The sequence below is a fragment of the Hermetia illucens genome, chromosome 1 (genome assembly GCF_905115235.1).
Source record: "Hermetia illucens chromosome 1, iHerIll2.2.curated.20191125, whole genome shotgun sequence".
NCBI classification, from domain to species: domain Eukaryota; kingdom Metazoa; phylum Arthropoda; class Insecta; order Diptera; family Stratiomyidae; genus Hermetia; species Hermetia illucens.
Window position 1 is genome coordinate 108,282,370 of NC_051849.1, and position 17,977 is coordinate 108,300,346.

The 17,977-nt window shown below is 43.9% G+C and overlaps 1 protein-coding gene across 2 annotated transcripts in view; it reads left to right on the forward strand.

Moving 5' to 3' along the window:
* Positions 1-17,977, forward strand: part of LOC119647022 (indole-3-acetaldehyde oxidase-like) — a 72,398-nt gene that overhangs the window by 33,328 nt on the left and 21,093 nt on the right. For both annotated transcript variants that reach the window (XM_038047759.1, XM_038047760.1), the window contains exon 4: positions 818-1,048. In XM_038047759.1, the coding sequence (XP_037903687.1) occupies positions 818-1,048 (231 nt within the window). The remainder of the gene's footprint in view (positions 1-817; positions 1,049-17,977) is intronic.

The following is a 17,977-nucleotide window of genomic DNA, read 5'->3' on the forward strand; positions in this document are numbered from 1 at the left end:
GAAGTCAGTGATGGTCATGATTCGCTGGGATTGCACTGTATTTCTCTATCCTGAAAAGTTGACGAACAACCAACGCAATAAGTGTCAGAGACTTTGAAACTAATCGAGGTTTACATTTCGTATAAAGTGTTAACCCAAATAGCTGGCGGTTGAAGTACATATGTCTGAGATAAATTCACCACAATTTACATTAACCGCAGTTTCTGTCCGACAATTTCTATCCGTATTTAAACGGTCAGACCAATTTCTGACCGAAACTCGGCAATTTACTTCTGGAGAAAAGTGGCAACTTACGACTTTGAATTTCTTTAGCACTCAGACTCATTTCTGCGGACATAAAATGTACATATTACATGTATCGTATAATATATCATATATGTATATACGTGCTAGATACTAATGGGACAAATGTTCACTCAAATATTTTTATATAAGAAGTAGTAGTAGAAGAAGACTTGTTTCAGACCTGCCTTCTCTGTAGATTCCGAAATATCCGTTTTGAGAATGATGGGTTCCTACGTCCGCATCAACTTAATGCTGGACCGGACCAAGTTGACTTTTCCGAAATATCGTTTGAACTCTTCAAAATCCTCCTACAATCTTCATACTTTTTTTAATCAATATCTTAGTTTCATATTGGTAGTGCTAGCTAACTATGTTTCATTAAAAGTCTGCCTGCATAAGGAAGTGACGTTAGTAACAGGTCGCTTATACCCTCCTAGCCTATATGAGGGTGGCAACTACAGCAGTATAGCATTATTATTGCCGAATTTATGTGTTTCAATATTATTTTCAAACGTGTATCAATTTTTCATAGCTTGGGACAATTGCCGGAAACTTGATGATAAAGTATGAACATAACGAATTCGTGTCTGACATCTTTGCGATGCTGTTGACTGTCGATGCTCGTATTATTATAGCGAATACTTCATCACATGTGTCGGTGACACTTCTTGAATTTTTGAATTTCAACATGACACGTCAAATAATTGTCAAGATAGTTCTACCACAATGGGATAAGGACACTACAATGTACGGAACATATAAGGTGAGAATTTCAAGTTATTAATTGCATTTCAATGTTCATTTTTATATTTAACTATTAGCGTAAGTAAAATTGCAGTGCAAATCTATTTAGTTAAAATTTTTATATAGGACGTGATTTTCGTAGCCTGTGCAGCTAAAGGGTTGAAGTATTACTGATCATTAATCAATGTACATACGCACATTTCATATAATCTTCATATGATTATTGTAAACCATTCATCATACTAAATGTCCTCATATGAACACATCAGTTTCTTCTTTTTCTTCAGTCTTTGTCCCGTTCACAAGCGGGGTCGGCTCGTCATGATCAGTTTCGCCATTTGCCCGATCTGAATGCAGTTGCGAGGTTTTTTGATCTCCAATCAGCGTATCAAGCCACCGTCGTTTTGGCCGACCTTTCGGTTGCTTACCATCGACTTCAATGTTCAGACCAATCTTAGCAAGTGAACTCTCGTTAGCGCGAATTACTTAACCATACCTATCGAAGACGCCTCCGGGATTCTTCTACGATCGGTACAACTCCATATCGATCACGGATATCCTCATTTCGGATGTGATCGAAACGTGTCACGCCACTAGTCCAACAAAACATCTTCGTCTCCATTACCGTAAGACGACGTTCATTGTCTTTTATAGTCGGTGAACACTCAGAACTATAAAGGGCCGCAGGACCGACGAAATCGTGATAAATTTTAGATTTGAGACGTTCGTTAATGCCTCGATCACGGGGAAGACCAATTATGGAACGCCACTTCATCCAGGTTACGTTAATGCATGAAGCAATTTCCCAACGCAGTATTCCATTGGCTGATACCATTGACTGTATTAAAATTGCTCAGTTCTGGCAGGTCTCGCAGACAGTGATTGTGCCTGTTTCATGGGGATCGGTCGTCAAAAACTCAATTTTATTCAGATTCAATCTGAGAATGTTTTGCATGAGGCGATCATTCCATATTTGTACAAGTTGCTCGAGACACTAGGAAAACATCACTTGCATAAGGCAGAGTATAGGGCGCTGAACGTTGGATGTCCCGTGTGACGGTTTCCATAATAACAGCAGAGAGGAGTGGTGAGAGGGCACTTCGGTGATGAACACCAACAGAAACACGTGCAATGCGGCTTGATTTACGGTTATTTCAACAATTTCGCGAACACGCTTATAAGTCACTCATGCTAGTCGGGAAACCGGTTTTGTGTATTCCTTACATAAGTGTATTTGAATGGCCATTTGTTCTATTTATACTAAACTCGTACCGTTTACGCATTTAGTTTACTAGACAATTCACTTCAAAGTCTTAGAAATTTGCACCAAATTTGCACAAAAGTAACAATTTTGATCTATCATAAATTTGCTGGTAATAGTGAGCTTTCCACCAAAATTGGCTCTATAGTATAGTTTACATTACAGCTAAAGTTTATTTAGTTTAATTAGTCTCTTGAATTATGGAGAATACCAGCATGCCAGGAGGGTAAATCGTCAAAAGTGGAAATGCTCAGGAAAATGCGCAAAGAATAAAGGAGAATCTAATCTAATATCTACTCTAATCTAATATCTACTGGTGATTCTACATGACAGGGAGGGGAGTTGAAGGCGATTTTAATGGGTAAAAATCCCATAAACGATCTTTTGACGGTTAGACAATGATATGTTTCAGCATTCTCCTAAACGGCCTCTTCCAATGAACTACCCTGCTTGGCGTTGGCCAAGCTCGCGCACTAGCTCCTGGATCTTTAACTCGAGGACCGTGGTTGCTTTCGTTCCGGGTTGCCGAAACCTAACTTCGGAACGATGGGGTAATCACACACCACTGAAACAGAATAACACTAAAGGGGTTAGAAAGAATACTTACTCGATTTGTATGGCTTAAGTAAATGAGAACACTCGCGACTCCACTTCAACATATCTTTATTTTCTAATCACAATATTCTATTTCACTCTTATTAATAATTTTTACTTAATTATCATAATATCAAAAGCGATTTTAAAGTAATTCCCGCGCGTAAAGTGTTCTCGGATAGAACCCTTTAGCTCTGTTCAGAGGCTTGTACACAACTCAAAAGTAAAAGTAACGTCATTCTTAAAATCACCTATGTTTGACCCTTCCGTGTTTACACATTGCTTTGAAAGTGTTCTTGTACATAACACAATAACACTTGTTTATTATTGTAAATTTGGTTGTCGGCGACAAATCGACACCTGCTGTTGCGCTGCGAACTGCTGACACGGAAGAAAGTCATGTCGAGGCCAAATATACCATTTGGTATGTAACATGCTGATGCAAAGGCGGAAAAGAATCTCGTGATGTCCAAACAGGCCATTTGCATAGCATGTGATGAAACGACGGAAGAGGTTAAATGCGCAGGCAGACTGGGTTTCATTGGGCTAGCTCCAAAGATGCGGCTGCTGGAGAAAATCCGGTGAAATCGCTTGAACATCCTCCCGCGCAAAGAAAGTCCAATTGCCTGGACCTGGACTGTTATCTATTGGCAAACGGTCCCAAGTTTCTGAATATGGAAACTCTCGTATTGGTGTCACTCGTTGCCAGCTTGCATTCTAAGGGTGTAAGGCCATCCTTCTACCTCTAACGATCGAAATGATGGCGCCCAAAACGGAAACCCCTAAGTAGTGCGTAGCGCCTTAATAACCCCTTCCATCAATAGCCAGTCCCCTGGTAGATCTCCGATTGATGCAGAATTGTCTTCCGGGTGTTGATGTGTTGTTTTTTTCCGATGAAGTCGATTGTCTTGTTAGTATTATACATATCAAAGCTTATGCCTAATTTTCTTTTTGCGGAAGGGTCCACAATTTTGTTTGTTCTTAAATGTATCGTTTCTTCATTGTGTTCATTATTCTTTTATAATCGAATCTGCTCTTTAAACATTATAATAAAAAAGGCTATTTAACCCTAGGACTTTGTTACAAGAGGATGAAAATGAAGAATGTAATAATTACACAAATATAAATACTTGGGGTCGTTTTTTATAAACGCCTGGAAAACTTGAATCGTTTATTTGGATGCTATTTTGCTTGTATATGATGTAGTTATCATTATGTTCATATGCATTTTGTGTTTATAGTTAATTCTAGTGTTGATTTAGAAAATATTCATACTTCACAAGATCACCACATTTCGTTTTTTGCTTACTATTTCTGCAATATTTTTACTCTCAGTTAATTGTTCTCAGATTACTTATATTTCGTTTTTTTTCATTGTGCACTTAAGTGTGCTACCTATTGTTAGTAATTAAACTACACGCGTAGTAATCAAAATTACTCGAAAGCGATTCAATGCCTAGGGAATACCTCATCAGCTCAGATTCACGATGACGTACCACGGTAAAGAAATGTGATCCATCAAGCGTTGACTTTGCACATTTGAAATCAGAGCGCCGGCTGCCCCAGACATTGAATCACTTTGCACGCATCTGCATTCATTTTTGCTTGCACTCAACAACAACACATATCCAGCGACCGTCACCCAAAATAACAAAAAACAAAAAACAATCAAAACAAATCTGATACCTTGACACCATGCTACTGTTCTTGACCGTGACTTTTTTGCCGCCGGTCTGTTGTTAATTTGTATTAGTCACTTATTTACAATCCATTCATACACAAGAATTTTACGTAGGATTAGTGATTATTATTTAATTTCATTTATTTATATTACAGTTTCGGATCCAACTACGGGTTTGTTTTTTTTTTTTTTTACATGGGAATGTATACACAGGAATTCTAGACTGAGGAATTTGCGGGTGACATGATACCTATAGGGTTTGTCGATTCTTGACCCCATCTCCCGTGCTGCCGATCCGCTGTTGCTAGATGGCTTATAAAGGTAGGGTGATCGTCATCCCCCTTTCGCTTCTTTCTGGCTAACCGTACCCAAATGCCTACGATAACGGCCCCTACTAATAACCCTGCCAAAGTACAACCGTGGGGAATGTATTGTTTGAACACATTATCGTCATTAATTACTCCATCGAGTTCTCTCTTTAATGTGGCTATAAGGTGCTTGTTGTCCCGGACGAGACTGATCTCGGTTGATGGAAGATTAAACCGAGGAGTGACTGTTTCATACACCTTTGTCCAGTTTACTGTAATGGCTCGTGGAATCTCTTTTATCTGGAAGGGGACCTCGCCCATGGTACAATAGTCGAGCTCTACTAGAGAAACAGGAAACCGAATTTCTAACTGAGTGTCATTACACGTGATTGGTATTTTATCAACTTGCCCTTTGAATATCACTCCAACATGGGGGCTAATGCGACCGATGTAGGTCTCATTGCTCCACCGCGTGGTCGAACACCAATCCTTTAATTGTTGGCCTCCCCGTATAATTTCCTTAATACATGATGGTCCAGAGCGTAACAATTTTGTCTCATATAGACGAGGGAGAATCTCTGTAGACTCTTCCTCGAAGAAAAACTTGTCCGCATTGGGCCCAACGAATAGGATGCGGAATGGTATCGTTGTCCCCAAGTCCCAAGTGTTATTTTTAGAATCTGGAGGGGTGATAACTGCTACCTGTCTAAATTCCTCTTTATACGCAAGAGGAATTGTATATTCGATCGTAACGAGATCATTCTGAAGCCATGCAGACACTGGATTAACCTCGAACACTCTTTCTGGCTCATCTTGTTTCGGCAGGACTACCCCAGGGACCTCCCTATTAACCTGGCTTATAAAAGCCGCCAGTTCCTTGGTAGGTCGAATGTTTCGTAATTGCTCATGTTTGGCAACGATTTCGCTAATTAATGTTTTAATTCCTAGGGAGAACTCCGACAGCTCCTGCCTTAACATTTCTTTCCCCTGCTGCTCCATTAGCTGATTTATCTGGTTCTCCACCTGATGGTACTCTAGGTCCGTGATGTTTAACGTTAACGCTGCGATTTTTGTCTGTTGATGTCTAAGAGCTTTCACTTCCTCGCGAATAGCTATGTCTCGGTAACTAAGGTAAGCTACTGTCCCCGCCGCTAAGAGACCTGGGATATACTTAGCCCCTGTTTTCAATAAACTACTTGATATAATGGGGACTATACCAAAGGCCCGCCTAACTCGGTTGACCTTATAGGAAGCGGTCAACTGTCGATTAACATCAGCGACTTGCAGTTCGCTTGTAAGTTTCAGCTCGTTGCAATGTTCTTGGACTTCCTCCACCATCTGCCGCTCACATATCTTATGGAACTTTTCCAACTGTTGCGACATTGTGTCGAGATCACGCGTGAGGTTTACTGAGGTTGCAATAGTATATTTTAGGTCAAATGCCTTTACCTGCACTAATCCCAATTCCAAAATTCTGGTTTCCAAGACCGGGTCCACTGCCCAGGACACCACTGTGGCGGGCATTCGGCATATACACAGCACTGGCGCTAGAGACCACGGCTTCCATCCTTTTCCGCTTCGCGTTCGGGAGGGAATGTTAGGTGGAACCTTGTCCGGTTCTAACGCATTATCATCTGCTTCCTGCGCTTGAGAGGGCTCAGCTTCCTCTTCTGGAAGAAGGGGAACGAGCTGATGCACGGCACGATGTATATTGTCCCTACCAGCAGTTTTTAGTTTTACTTGACGGATGGTGCCCTGTAGATCTGGAAAAACTTCTAACACTCGCCCGGTCTTCCAATCTAATGGCCTGTGACCACTTTCTTTGATTAGAACAAGTTCACCTGGCCACAGTTGCCTACCGGGGGCCTTCCATTTATACCGCTTCTGTAGATACCCCAAATAGTCAGTCTCGAATTTGACCCAGAAACACTTCTGCAGTTCCTGGATCTGAAGCCATTTTTTGGTTGCTGGGAGACTTTCATTTAGACCTTCCCCAGCCGGAGGTGACAATAGGCTTCTTTGAATGATGAAATGTGCAGGAGTTAGTACCTGTAGGTCATGACTATTATCAGCCAGCGGATACAATGGTCGGCTGTTTAATACTGCTTCCCATGTGCAGACGGCAGTTTGAAAATTTTCATATGTCAGGTTGGAAATTGAAGGCATCCGCTTTATGTAGCGTTTTAGACTCCCCACTGCTGCCTCAAATAGCCCTCCGTAGTGGCTGGCTCTTGGGGGATTATGATGCCATACGATCTGACGCTGAGCCAACCTCTCCTCGCATTCACTGGTCAACTTTCCCCAGGCTTCCCTGAGCACTTTGGAAGCCCCTACTAAGTTTGTGCCGTTGTCGGAGCGAACCATTTTCGGCTGGCCTCGCCGGCTTACGAACCTTTGAAACGCAGCCAAAAATGCATTTGTGGTAAGATCCGTACAGAGCTCTAAATGTATCGCTTTAGTAGACATACATACGAAGACCACTATGTAGACCTTCATAGATTTTGTGGTCCGTAAATTTGATGCTTTTATTTGAAATGGTCCGCACAGATCGGTTCCCACATTTTCAAAAACAGCGGATGACCTGATTCGCTCGGGAGGAAGGTCTGCCATTTTCGGGATTATAGTGGCTCCTCGCATTCGAACGCACCTAACGCATCCCCTAATCCACTTCTTCACTCTCTGCTGCAACGCTGGAATGTAATATCTTTCTCGGATGATAGCCATTGTGAGTCCTGTTCCACAATGTTGGTGAAACTTATGAACATGTTGAATTATGAGGTCAGCTAGGTGACACTTCCCGAGAATTATAGGGTGTTTCTGCTCAAACGGGATGAGCGCCTGCTCTAATCTTCCTCCCACTCGGAGAACCCCAGATACCTGATCGACAAAGGGGTTTAGCGTAGACAGCCAATGGTTTTTCTCGATATTCAATCCCTTCTGAATTCTGAAAATTTGCCTCCCGAAGAGTAGTTTTTGTTGATACCTGACGACTGCCCACTCCGCTTGCTTCAACTCCTGAGCTGAGAACGTACCGGAAGTTCCCGATCTCCATCGACGGCATCTCGCGATTGTGTTTATCAATCGAGGTAAACTTGAGAATCGCTGAATGAAATCTGGATCAGGCGTAGGCTCGGAAGCAACTTCTGCTAGATGAGTCACTGTTTCAGCACCAGAACCGACGACCTCCGTGCGAGGGAGTTCCCCTTGCAAGAATTGCGGTCCTTGGAACCACAACTTGTGAGCTACAAATCTCCGGGGACACATGCCCCTAGATGCACAATCTGCAGGGTTATGACTTGACCTCACGTGGTGGATATCTGTAGGTGACAAATACTTATGGATCGCGGCTACTCGCCGCTTAACCAATTTGTTTTCGATATCCTTCCGACTCCGAATCCAGCAGAGAGCCACCTCGGAATCGGTATACGCCGTGAATTTTACTGGGCTAGTCCCTAGGTTTTTACGGACGTCGTTGAACAATTCCGTTAATAGTACTACACTTTCCAACTCGAGTTTAGGGATCGTACATGCTTTGGAGCTTATACTCGATCGTGTCTTTAAAGGCGTGACACGCCCTCGGGCTGCGATCAACCGCACGAGGTAACCCGTCTCAATTTTGCGTCGGCTATAGATGACCGCGGCGTAACCATCACCGGATGCATCGCTGAAGCCTACTAGCTCCATCTTTTCATCCTTGGAGGTGTGCCCACTCCAACGTGGAACCCGAATTTCATTCAGGTATTCTAAGGACGAGAACACATTTTCAAGTTGCTTTCGGAACGGTTCCTGAATAATGTCATCCCAGTCGTAACCTTCCTGCCATAGATGCTGAATTTCTATTCTCAGTTTCATTACAACTGGAAGCAGCCAACCAATAGGATCGAAAATAGAAGCAGCTATACTAAGCACTCTTCGTTTGGTATACCTAACATTTGAAATTGGCTTGATACTGTACAGGAAACAGTCATCAATAGGACTATAGTGTAGGCCAAGGATCTTAAGATCCTTATCTGCCTTGTCAACCTCAACGTATGAACTAATTCGGTGACTTTCGTCAATATATTTTAAAACTTCTGGGCAATTCGTCGCCCACTTCGTTAGCGGAAGTTTGCCTTTCCCTAGAGTTTCTGTGATTTTTCGGATGACGTCTTGAGCTTCTTTTATACTGGACGCCCCGTATAACAGATCATCCATATAGAACGCGTTCTTGATGATCCAGTTGATCTCCTCATCAGGAGCATTGTCGTCTGCCACCTGGTGGAGTGTTCGAATTGCTTGCCAAGGTGCACAGTCTAACCCGTAGGTCACCGTTTTCAAGTAAAACTCTCTTATCGGTTCTTCAGGCTTTGCCCGCCAGAGAATCCTAAGCCTGATCTGATCCTCTGGTCTCAAAAGTATCTGCCGATACATCTTAGTAATGTCACTAGAGTATACATACGCAAACCTGCGTATTCTAGTGACAATGTCGAAAATATGGTTTTGCAACTTTGGACCGGGATGGATCATCTCGTTAAGGCTCACACCATTTGATGTCGGACTGGAAGCATTGAAGACATTCCGCAATTTCGTCGACGTGGCCTCTTGGCGAACCACGCTTAAATACGGGATATAATATACTTCGCCGCTAGTGTCAGATTGATGATCCTTTGGAACTTCAGCCATGTGGTCCAAATTAAAATATTCTTCCATAAACTCATCCGATTTGAGCTTGTGGTCTTTGTTTTTCAACCACCTTTTCTCCTGACCGAGATAGTGATGCACAGCCTTGTGATACGAGTTTCCTAGTTTAATATTATCTTGTCGCCACGGGGTCGGTACCACGTATCGGCCATCGTTCTCTCGGTAATGACCCTTTACGAATAGGTCCTCACAAATTTCGTCATCTATGCGACTAGATTCATCTCTACTTAGGGGCATGTCCCAAAAAGCCCTTAAGTCCTGTTCCCATTCCTTGATAGTGACATGTGTTGAAGTGAACTTCGATACAGAGGATTCCGCCGGACCAGACACAATCCATCCCAATTTCGTGTTCTGGAGCAGGAAACTATCTACGGTTTCTACTCCATTCACGAAAAGTTGTGGAAGGATACTAGACCCTAATAAAACTGGAACGTGAGATGCATGTTCCGTTACGGGATCCGCCAAATTCTTCCCTTGAAACAATGCCTTTACTTGCGGCGGTACCTGTGGAAGGGAACCTTTAGTTACCCGTCTGACTACTAACGCTTTAGTGCTGACCTCGGAACCATCGTCCAATTTAAGGGTGAGACACACAACCGCTGACACTTTCCCTGCTGACACACCACCTACTCCTGAAATTTCGATGTTGGTCTTTTTCTTTTTTAACCGAAGTTTCTGTACTAGATCTTCGGTTATATAGCTGCTTTGACTGCCTTGATCGATCAAGCACCGAACTGGAACGGCATGTCCTTCTCTTGCCTCTAGCTTAACGACAGCTGTTGGAAGAACGGTTCCGGACCATGACAATGCTGTCGAATTTTTGGCATGATGAACAGCAGAAGACGGGTTATCCCCTTTGCACGGATGCATGGCAGTAAGATGTTGCCCTTTGCATATTTCGCATTGGAGATTCTTGCGTTTATTGCACGCTTCCCCCCTGATATATTTGTGGGAGAGACAGTAAATGCAAACATGATAACGGCGGAGCAGTTTCTCCTTGTCGGCACTTTCAATGAATTGAGGACACTGGGCTGTGAAGTGCTTCCCCATACATAAGAAGCATTTAATCCAGTTTCTCTTTTCACCATCCGACTTGGAGACCAAGGCTATCTCCTTCTGGGTTTTTCTCTTATTCCCAAGATCCTCCGCCTTGGATATCCCACTTAGACCATCCCAACCAGGGGACATGACCACATATCTATTTTCTAGAAATTGGTCGATGTCGTTTATCGTAACGGGCATTTTTGGATCTCGTAACGTTAAGTCGAACTCCCTCCGAGTTGTCATATCCATTTTCCTCGTCAGGACGAACGGAATGAATGGAATACCTTCATCTGCATTGAATCCTGCTTTCCGTAGGTTCTGAACTGCGGAACGCATGGTATCCAATGCTCTTCCCAGCGTTCTAGCCTCCCTTTGGTTTATCTGAGGTAAGTCAACTAACGCCTGAATTTCCTTTTCTATTAAGGCCCGACGATTACTGTACCTTCGGTCAAGAAGAACCCATGCTTGTTGGTAATTCTCTCCGTATATCCCCAAATGGTCGATTACACGTTTTGCATCGCCTCTTAACTTGCTCTGAAGCATCATTAAGCGCTCCGCAAAACCGATTTCAGAACCATCGTATACACAGTTAAAGAGGCTTTTGAATGGTTCGTATTGACTGATATCCCCACTGAATATTGGAATATCTGGGATGGGTGGGGCGGGTCTAAAACGATATCCTGAGTTCCAAGGGGAAAAATGGCTTGAAGGACCAAAATGGTTTGGCCGGGTCTGGCTGGGATCCAAGAAGAATTCTGAGCGGTTTGGTCCAGGAGTCCGCAAATATTCTGGGCGGGGCTGACTAGGATCTAATAAATAGTCCGGTCGTAGATGGGTGGGGAAGGGCCCAAGATTAGATGTACGCGGTTCGTCTCTCCACGTTGGATAATTTTGTCTATCCTTATCACAGGCCCCCCATGCCCCTCCAAATGCAACTTCACATCTGCTTGAACTCCTGGGCAGATCCCTAGCTGTCGCTTCACCTTGGAGTCTGTCGTTGACGTCTATGCCCAAGTCTCGTTCTAATAATCCTGTTTGAACTTGTCTTGGGACGGCCCCCCTATTCGAACTTCCTTCACCGGGATCTATATAGTTTTGAGCCACTGGCGGGAGTTTAGGGACTTGCTCCCTAACTGGTCCCAAAGTTAACGGGTCGACCTCTGTTTGTCTCTCCTCAGGGATAAGAGAGGGATGAACTCTCTCAACGAACTCCTTTGTTTTCAAATAAACTGATTGCATGAGTCCCAGCTTATTCTCTCGAAAATATATTAAATCTGCCGAGCGATTTAATAATAGAAGCCGTTTATGTTCTGCAATGAACTCTAAATAGATCTGCCGGACCTCACTCCACGCGGTTTCAAAGCGTTCCTTAGTTCGCTTTTCCTGCCGCAGTTTGCATAGCGTCTCGCGAACCTCTTCAACTTTCAAAACCCGCTTTTGCTGAGCTTCAATGATCTCCTGGATCTCCATTTTTGGTTCTATTTCAACTGGTTGTCACTTAATTGAATTAAATATTTCCGTTTGGTACGGACAGTGTATATGAACGACACACAAAATACGTGGGAGGCGCAACACTATAAGGATCTTTCCTTTGGTCTGAACGCGCCCACGTAACAACAACAATAATAAAAATACACACCAACGATGTTAGAGTGTCGTTTGAGAAACGTGGGAGGCGCAACACTATAAGGACTTTGCCTTGGGTTTGAACGCGCCCACGGATCAACAACACCACAAAAATTCACACCAACGATGATAGAGTGTCGTTAGAGAAACGTGGGAGGCGCAACACTAAAAGGACTTTGCCTTGGGTTTGAACGCGCCCACGGATCAACAACACCACAAAAATTCACACCAACGATGATAGAGTGTCGTTAGAGAAACGTGGGAGGCGCAACACTAAAAGGACTTTGCCTTGGGTTTGAACGCGCCCACGGATCAACAACACCACAAAAATTCACACCAACGATGATAGAGTGTCGTTAGAGAAACGTGGGAGGCGCAACACTATAAGGACTTTGCCTTGGGTTTGAACGCGCCCACGGATCAACAACACCACAAAAATTCACACCAACGATGATAGAGTGTCGTTAGAGAAACGTGGGAGGCGCAACACTATAAGGACTTTGCCTTGGGTTTGAACGCGCCCACGGATCAACAACACCACAAAAATTCACACCAACGATGATAGAATGTCGTTAGAGAAACGTGGGAGGCGCAACGCTATAAGGAACTTTCCCTTGGGTTTGAACGCGCCCACGGATCAACAACACAAAAAACAATGCACACCAACGTTGACGTTCAAGTAGTGTTTTATGTTGTGTAAACGAAACACAATCACTATAATTTCCCGCACTTTATATATATTTTTTCACAAGAGAAATTATTTTTATAATAGTAATTTTTATTTAAAAACTTACTTTGGATTGTAATCCGGCTCGACGGACCAGCTGTTTCAGCATTCTCCTAAACGGCCTCTTCCAATGAACTACCCTGCTTGGCGTTGGCCAAGCTCGCGCACTAGCTCCTGGATCTTTAACTCGAGGACCGTGGTTGCTTTCGTTCCGGGTTGCCGAAACCTAACTTCGGAACGATGGGGTAATCACACACCACTGAAACAGAATAACACTAAAGGGGTTAGAAAGAATACTTACTCGATTTGTATGGCTTAAGTAAATGAGAACACTCGCGACTCCACTTCAACATATCTTTATTTTCTAATCACAATATTCTATTTCACTCTTATTAATAATTTTTACTTAATTATCATAATATCAAAAGCGATTTTAAAGTAATTCCCGCGCGTAAAGTGTTCTCGGATAGAACCCTTTAGCTCTGTTCAGAGGCTTGTACACAACTCAAAAGTAAAAGTAACGTCATTCTTAAAATCACCTATGTTTGACCCTTCCGTGTTTACACATTGCTTTGAAAGTGTTCTTGTACATAACACAATAACACTTGTTTATTATTGTAAATTTGGTTGTCGGCGACAAATCGACACCTGCTGTTGCGCTGCGAACTGCTGACACGGAAGAAAGTCATGTCGAGGCCAAATATACCATTTGGTATGTAACATGCTGATGCAAAGGCGGAAAAGAATCTCGTGATGTCCAAACAGGCCATTTGCATAGCATGTGATGAAACGACGGAAGAGGTTAAATGCGCAGGCAGACTGGGTTTCATTGGGCTAGCTCCAAAGATGCGGCTGCTGGAGAAAATCCGGTGAAATCGCTTGAACATCAAGAACGCGTTCTATATGGATGATCTGTTATACGGGGCGTCCAGTATAAAAGAAGCTCAAGACGTCATCCGAAAAATCACAGAAACTATAGGGAAAGGCAAACTTCCGCTAACGATGTGGGCGACGAATTGCCCAGAAGTTCTAAAATATATTGACGAAAGTCACCGAATTAGTTCATACGTTGAGGTTGACAAGGCAGATAAGGATCTTAAGATCCTTGGCCTACACTATAGTCCTATTGATGACTGTTTCCTGTACAGTATCAAGCCAATTTTAAATGTTAGGTATACCAAACGAAGAGTGCTTAGTATAGCTGCTTCTATTTTCGATCCTATTGGTTGGCTGCTTCCAGTTGTAATGAAACTGAGAATAGAAATTCAACATCTATGGCAGGAAGGTTACGACTGGGATGACATTATTCAGGAACCGTTCCGAAAGCAACTTGAAAATGTGTTCTCGTCCTTAGAATACCTGAATGAAATTCGGGTTCCACGTTGGAGTGGGCACACCTCCAAGGATGAAAAGATGGAGCTAGTAGGCTTCAGCGATGCATCCGGTGATGGTTACGCCGCGGTCATCTATAGTCGACGCAAAATTGAGACGGGTTACCTCGTGCGGTTGATCGCAGCCCGAGGGCGTGTTACGCCTTTAAAGACACGATCGAGTATAAGCTCCAAAGCATGCACGATCCCTAAACTCGAGTTGGAAAGTGTAGTACTATTAACGGAATTGTTCAACGACGTCCGTAAAAACCTAGGGACTAGCCCAGTAAAATTCACGGCGTATACCGATTCCGAGGTGGCTCTCTGCTGGATTCGGAGTCGGAAGGATATCGAAAACAAATTGGTTAAGCGACGAGTAGCCGCGATCCATAAGTATTTGTCACCCACAGATATCCACCACGTGAGGTCAAGTCATAACCCTGCAGATTGTGCATCTAGGGGCATGTGTCCCCGGAAATTTGTAGCTCACAAGTTGTGGTTCCATGGACCGCAATTCTTGCAAGGGGAACTCCCTCGCACGGAGGTCGTCGGTTCTGGTGCTGAAACAGTGACTCATCTAGCAGAAGTTGCTTCCGAGCCTACGCCTGATCCAGATTTCATTCAGCGATTCTCAAGTTTACCTCGATTGATAAACACAATCGCGAGATGCCGTCGATGGAGATCGGGAACTTCCGGTACGTTCTCAGCTCAGGAGTTGAAGCAAGCGGAGTGGGCAGTCGTCAGGTATCAACAAAAACTACTCTTCGGGAGGCAAATTTTCAGAATTCAGAAGGGATTGAATATCGAGAAAAACCATTGGCTGTCCACGCTAAACCCCTTTGTCGATCAGGTATCTGGGGTTCTCCGAGTGGGAGGAAGATTAGAGCAGGCGCTCATCCCGTTTGAGCAGAAACACCCTATAATTCTCGGGAAGTGTCACCTAGCTGACCTCATAATTCAACATGTTCATAAGTTTCACCAACATTGTGGAACAGGACTCACAATGGCTATCATCCGAGAAAGATATTACATTCCAGCGTTGCAGCAGAGAGTGAAGAAGTGGATTAGGGGATGCGTTAGGTGCGTTCGAATGCGAGGAGCCACTATAATCCCGAAAATGGCAGACCTTCCTCCCGAGCGAATCAGGTCATCCGCTGTTTTTGAAAATGTGGGAACCGATCTGTGCGGACCATTTCAAATAAAAGCATCAAATTTACGGACCACAAAATCTATGAAGGTCTACATAGTGGTCTTCGTATGTATGTCTACTAAAGCGATACATTTAGAGCTCTGTACGGATCTTACCACAAATGCATTTTTGGCTGCGTTTCAAAGGTTCGTAAGCCGGCGAGGCCAGCCGAAAATGGTTCGCTCCGACAACGGCACAAACTTAGTAGGGGCTTCCAAAGTGCTCAGGGAAGCCTGGGGAAAGTTGACCAGTGAATGCGAGGAGAGGTTGGCTCAGCGTCAGATCGTATGGCATCATAATCCCCCAAGAGCCAGCCACTACGGAGGGCTATTTGAGGCAGCAGTGGGGAGTCTAAAACGCTACATAAAGCGGATGCCTTCAATTTCCAACCTGACATATGAAAACTTTCAAACTGCCGTCTGCACATGGGAAGCAATATTAAACAGCCGACCATTGTATCCGCTGGCTGATAATAGTCATGACCTACAGGTACTAACTCCTGCACATTTCATCATTCAAAGAAGCCTATTGTCACCTCCGGCTGGGGAAGGTCTAAATGAAAGTCTCCCAGCAACCAAAAAATGGCTTCAGATCCAGGAACTGCAGAAGCATTTCTGGGTCAAATTCGAGACTGACTATTTGGGGTATCTACAGAAGCGGTATAAATGGAAGGCCCCCGGTAGGCAACTGAGGCCAGGTGAACTTGTGCTAATCAAAGAAAGTGGTCACAGGCCATTAGATTGGAAGACCGGGCGAGTGTTAGAAGTTTTTCCAGATCTACAGGGCACCATCCGTCAAGTAAAATTAAAAACTGCTGGTAGGGACAATATACATCGTGCTGTGCATCAGCTCGTTCCCCTTCTTCCAGAAGAGGAAGCTGAGCCCTCTCAAGCGCAGGAAGCAGATGATAATGCGTTAGAACCGGACAAGGCTCCACCTAACATTCCCTCCCGAACGCGAAGCGGAAAAGGATGGAAGCCGTGGTCTCTAGCACAAGTGGCTACTCTGCTGTGTATATGCCTAATGCCCGCCACAGTGGTGTCCTGGGCAGTGGACCCGGTCTTGGAAACCAGAATTTTGGAATTGGGATTAGTGCAGGTAAAGGCATTTGACCTAAAATATACTATTGCAACCTCAGTAAACCTCACGCGTGATCTCGACACAATGTCGCAACAGTTGGAAAAGTTCCAAAGGATATGTGAGCGGCAGATGGTGGAGGAAGTCCAAGAACATTGCAACGAGCTGAAACTTGCAAGCGAACTCCAAGTCGCTGATGTTAATCGACGGTTGACCGCTTCCTATAAGGTCAACCGAGTTAGGCGGGCCTTTGGTATAGTCCCCATTATATCAAGTAGTTTATTGAAAACAGGGGCTAAGTATATCCCCGGTCTCTTAGCGGCGGGGACAGTAGCTTACCTTAGTTACCGAGACATAGCTATTCGCGAGGAAGTGAAAGCTCTTAGACATCAACAGACAAAAATCGCAGCGTTAACGTTAAACATCACGGACCTAGAGTACCATCAGGTGGAGAACCAGATAAATCAGCTAATGGAGCAGCAGGGGAAAGAAATGTTAAGGCAGGAGCTGTCGGAGTTCTCCCTAGGAATTAAAACATTAATTAGCGAAATCGTTGCCAAACATGAGCAATTACGAAACATTCGACCTACCAAGGAACTGGCTGCTTTTATAAGCCAGGTTAATAGGGAGGTCCCTGGGGTAGTCCTGCCGAAACAAGATGAGCCAGAAAGAGTGTTCGAGGTTAATCCAGTGTCTGCATGGCTTCAGAATGATCTCGTTACGATCGAATATACAATTCCTCTTGCGTATAAAGAGGAATTTAGACAGGTAGCAGTTATCACCCCTCCAGATTCTAAAAATAACACTTGGGACTTGGGGACAACGGTACCATTCCGCATCCTATTCGTTGGGCCCAATGCGGACAAGTTTTTCTTCGAGGAAGAGTCTACAGAGGTTCTTCCTCGTCTATATGAGACAAAATTGTTACGCTCTGGACCATCATGTATTAAGGAAATTATACGGGGAGGCCAACAATTAAAGGATTGGTGTTCGACCACGCGGTGGAGCAATGAGACCTACATCGGTCGCATTAGCCCCCATGTTGGAGTGATATTCAAAGGGCAAGTTGATAAAATACCAATCACGTGTAATGACACTCAGTTAGAAATTCGGTTTCCTGTTTCTCTAGTAGAGCTCGACTATTGTACCATGGGCGAGGTCTCCTTCCAGATAAAAGAGATTCCACGAGCCATTACAGTAAACTGGACAAAGGTGTATGAAACAGTCACTCCTCGGTTTAATCTTCCATCAACCGAGATCAGTCTCGTCCGGGACAACAAGCACCTTATAGCCACATTAAAGAGAGAACTCGATGGAGTAATTAATGACGATAATGTGTTCAAACAATACATTCCCCACGGTTGTACTTTGGCAGGGTTATTAGTAGGGGC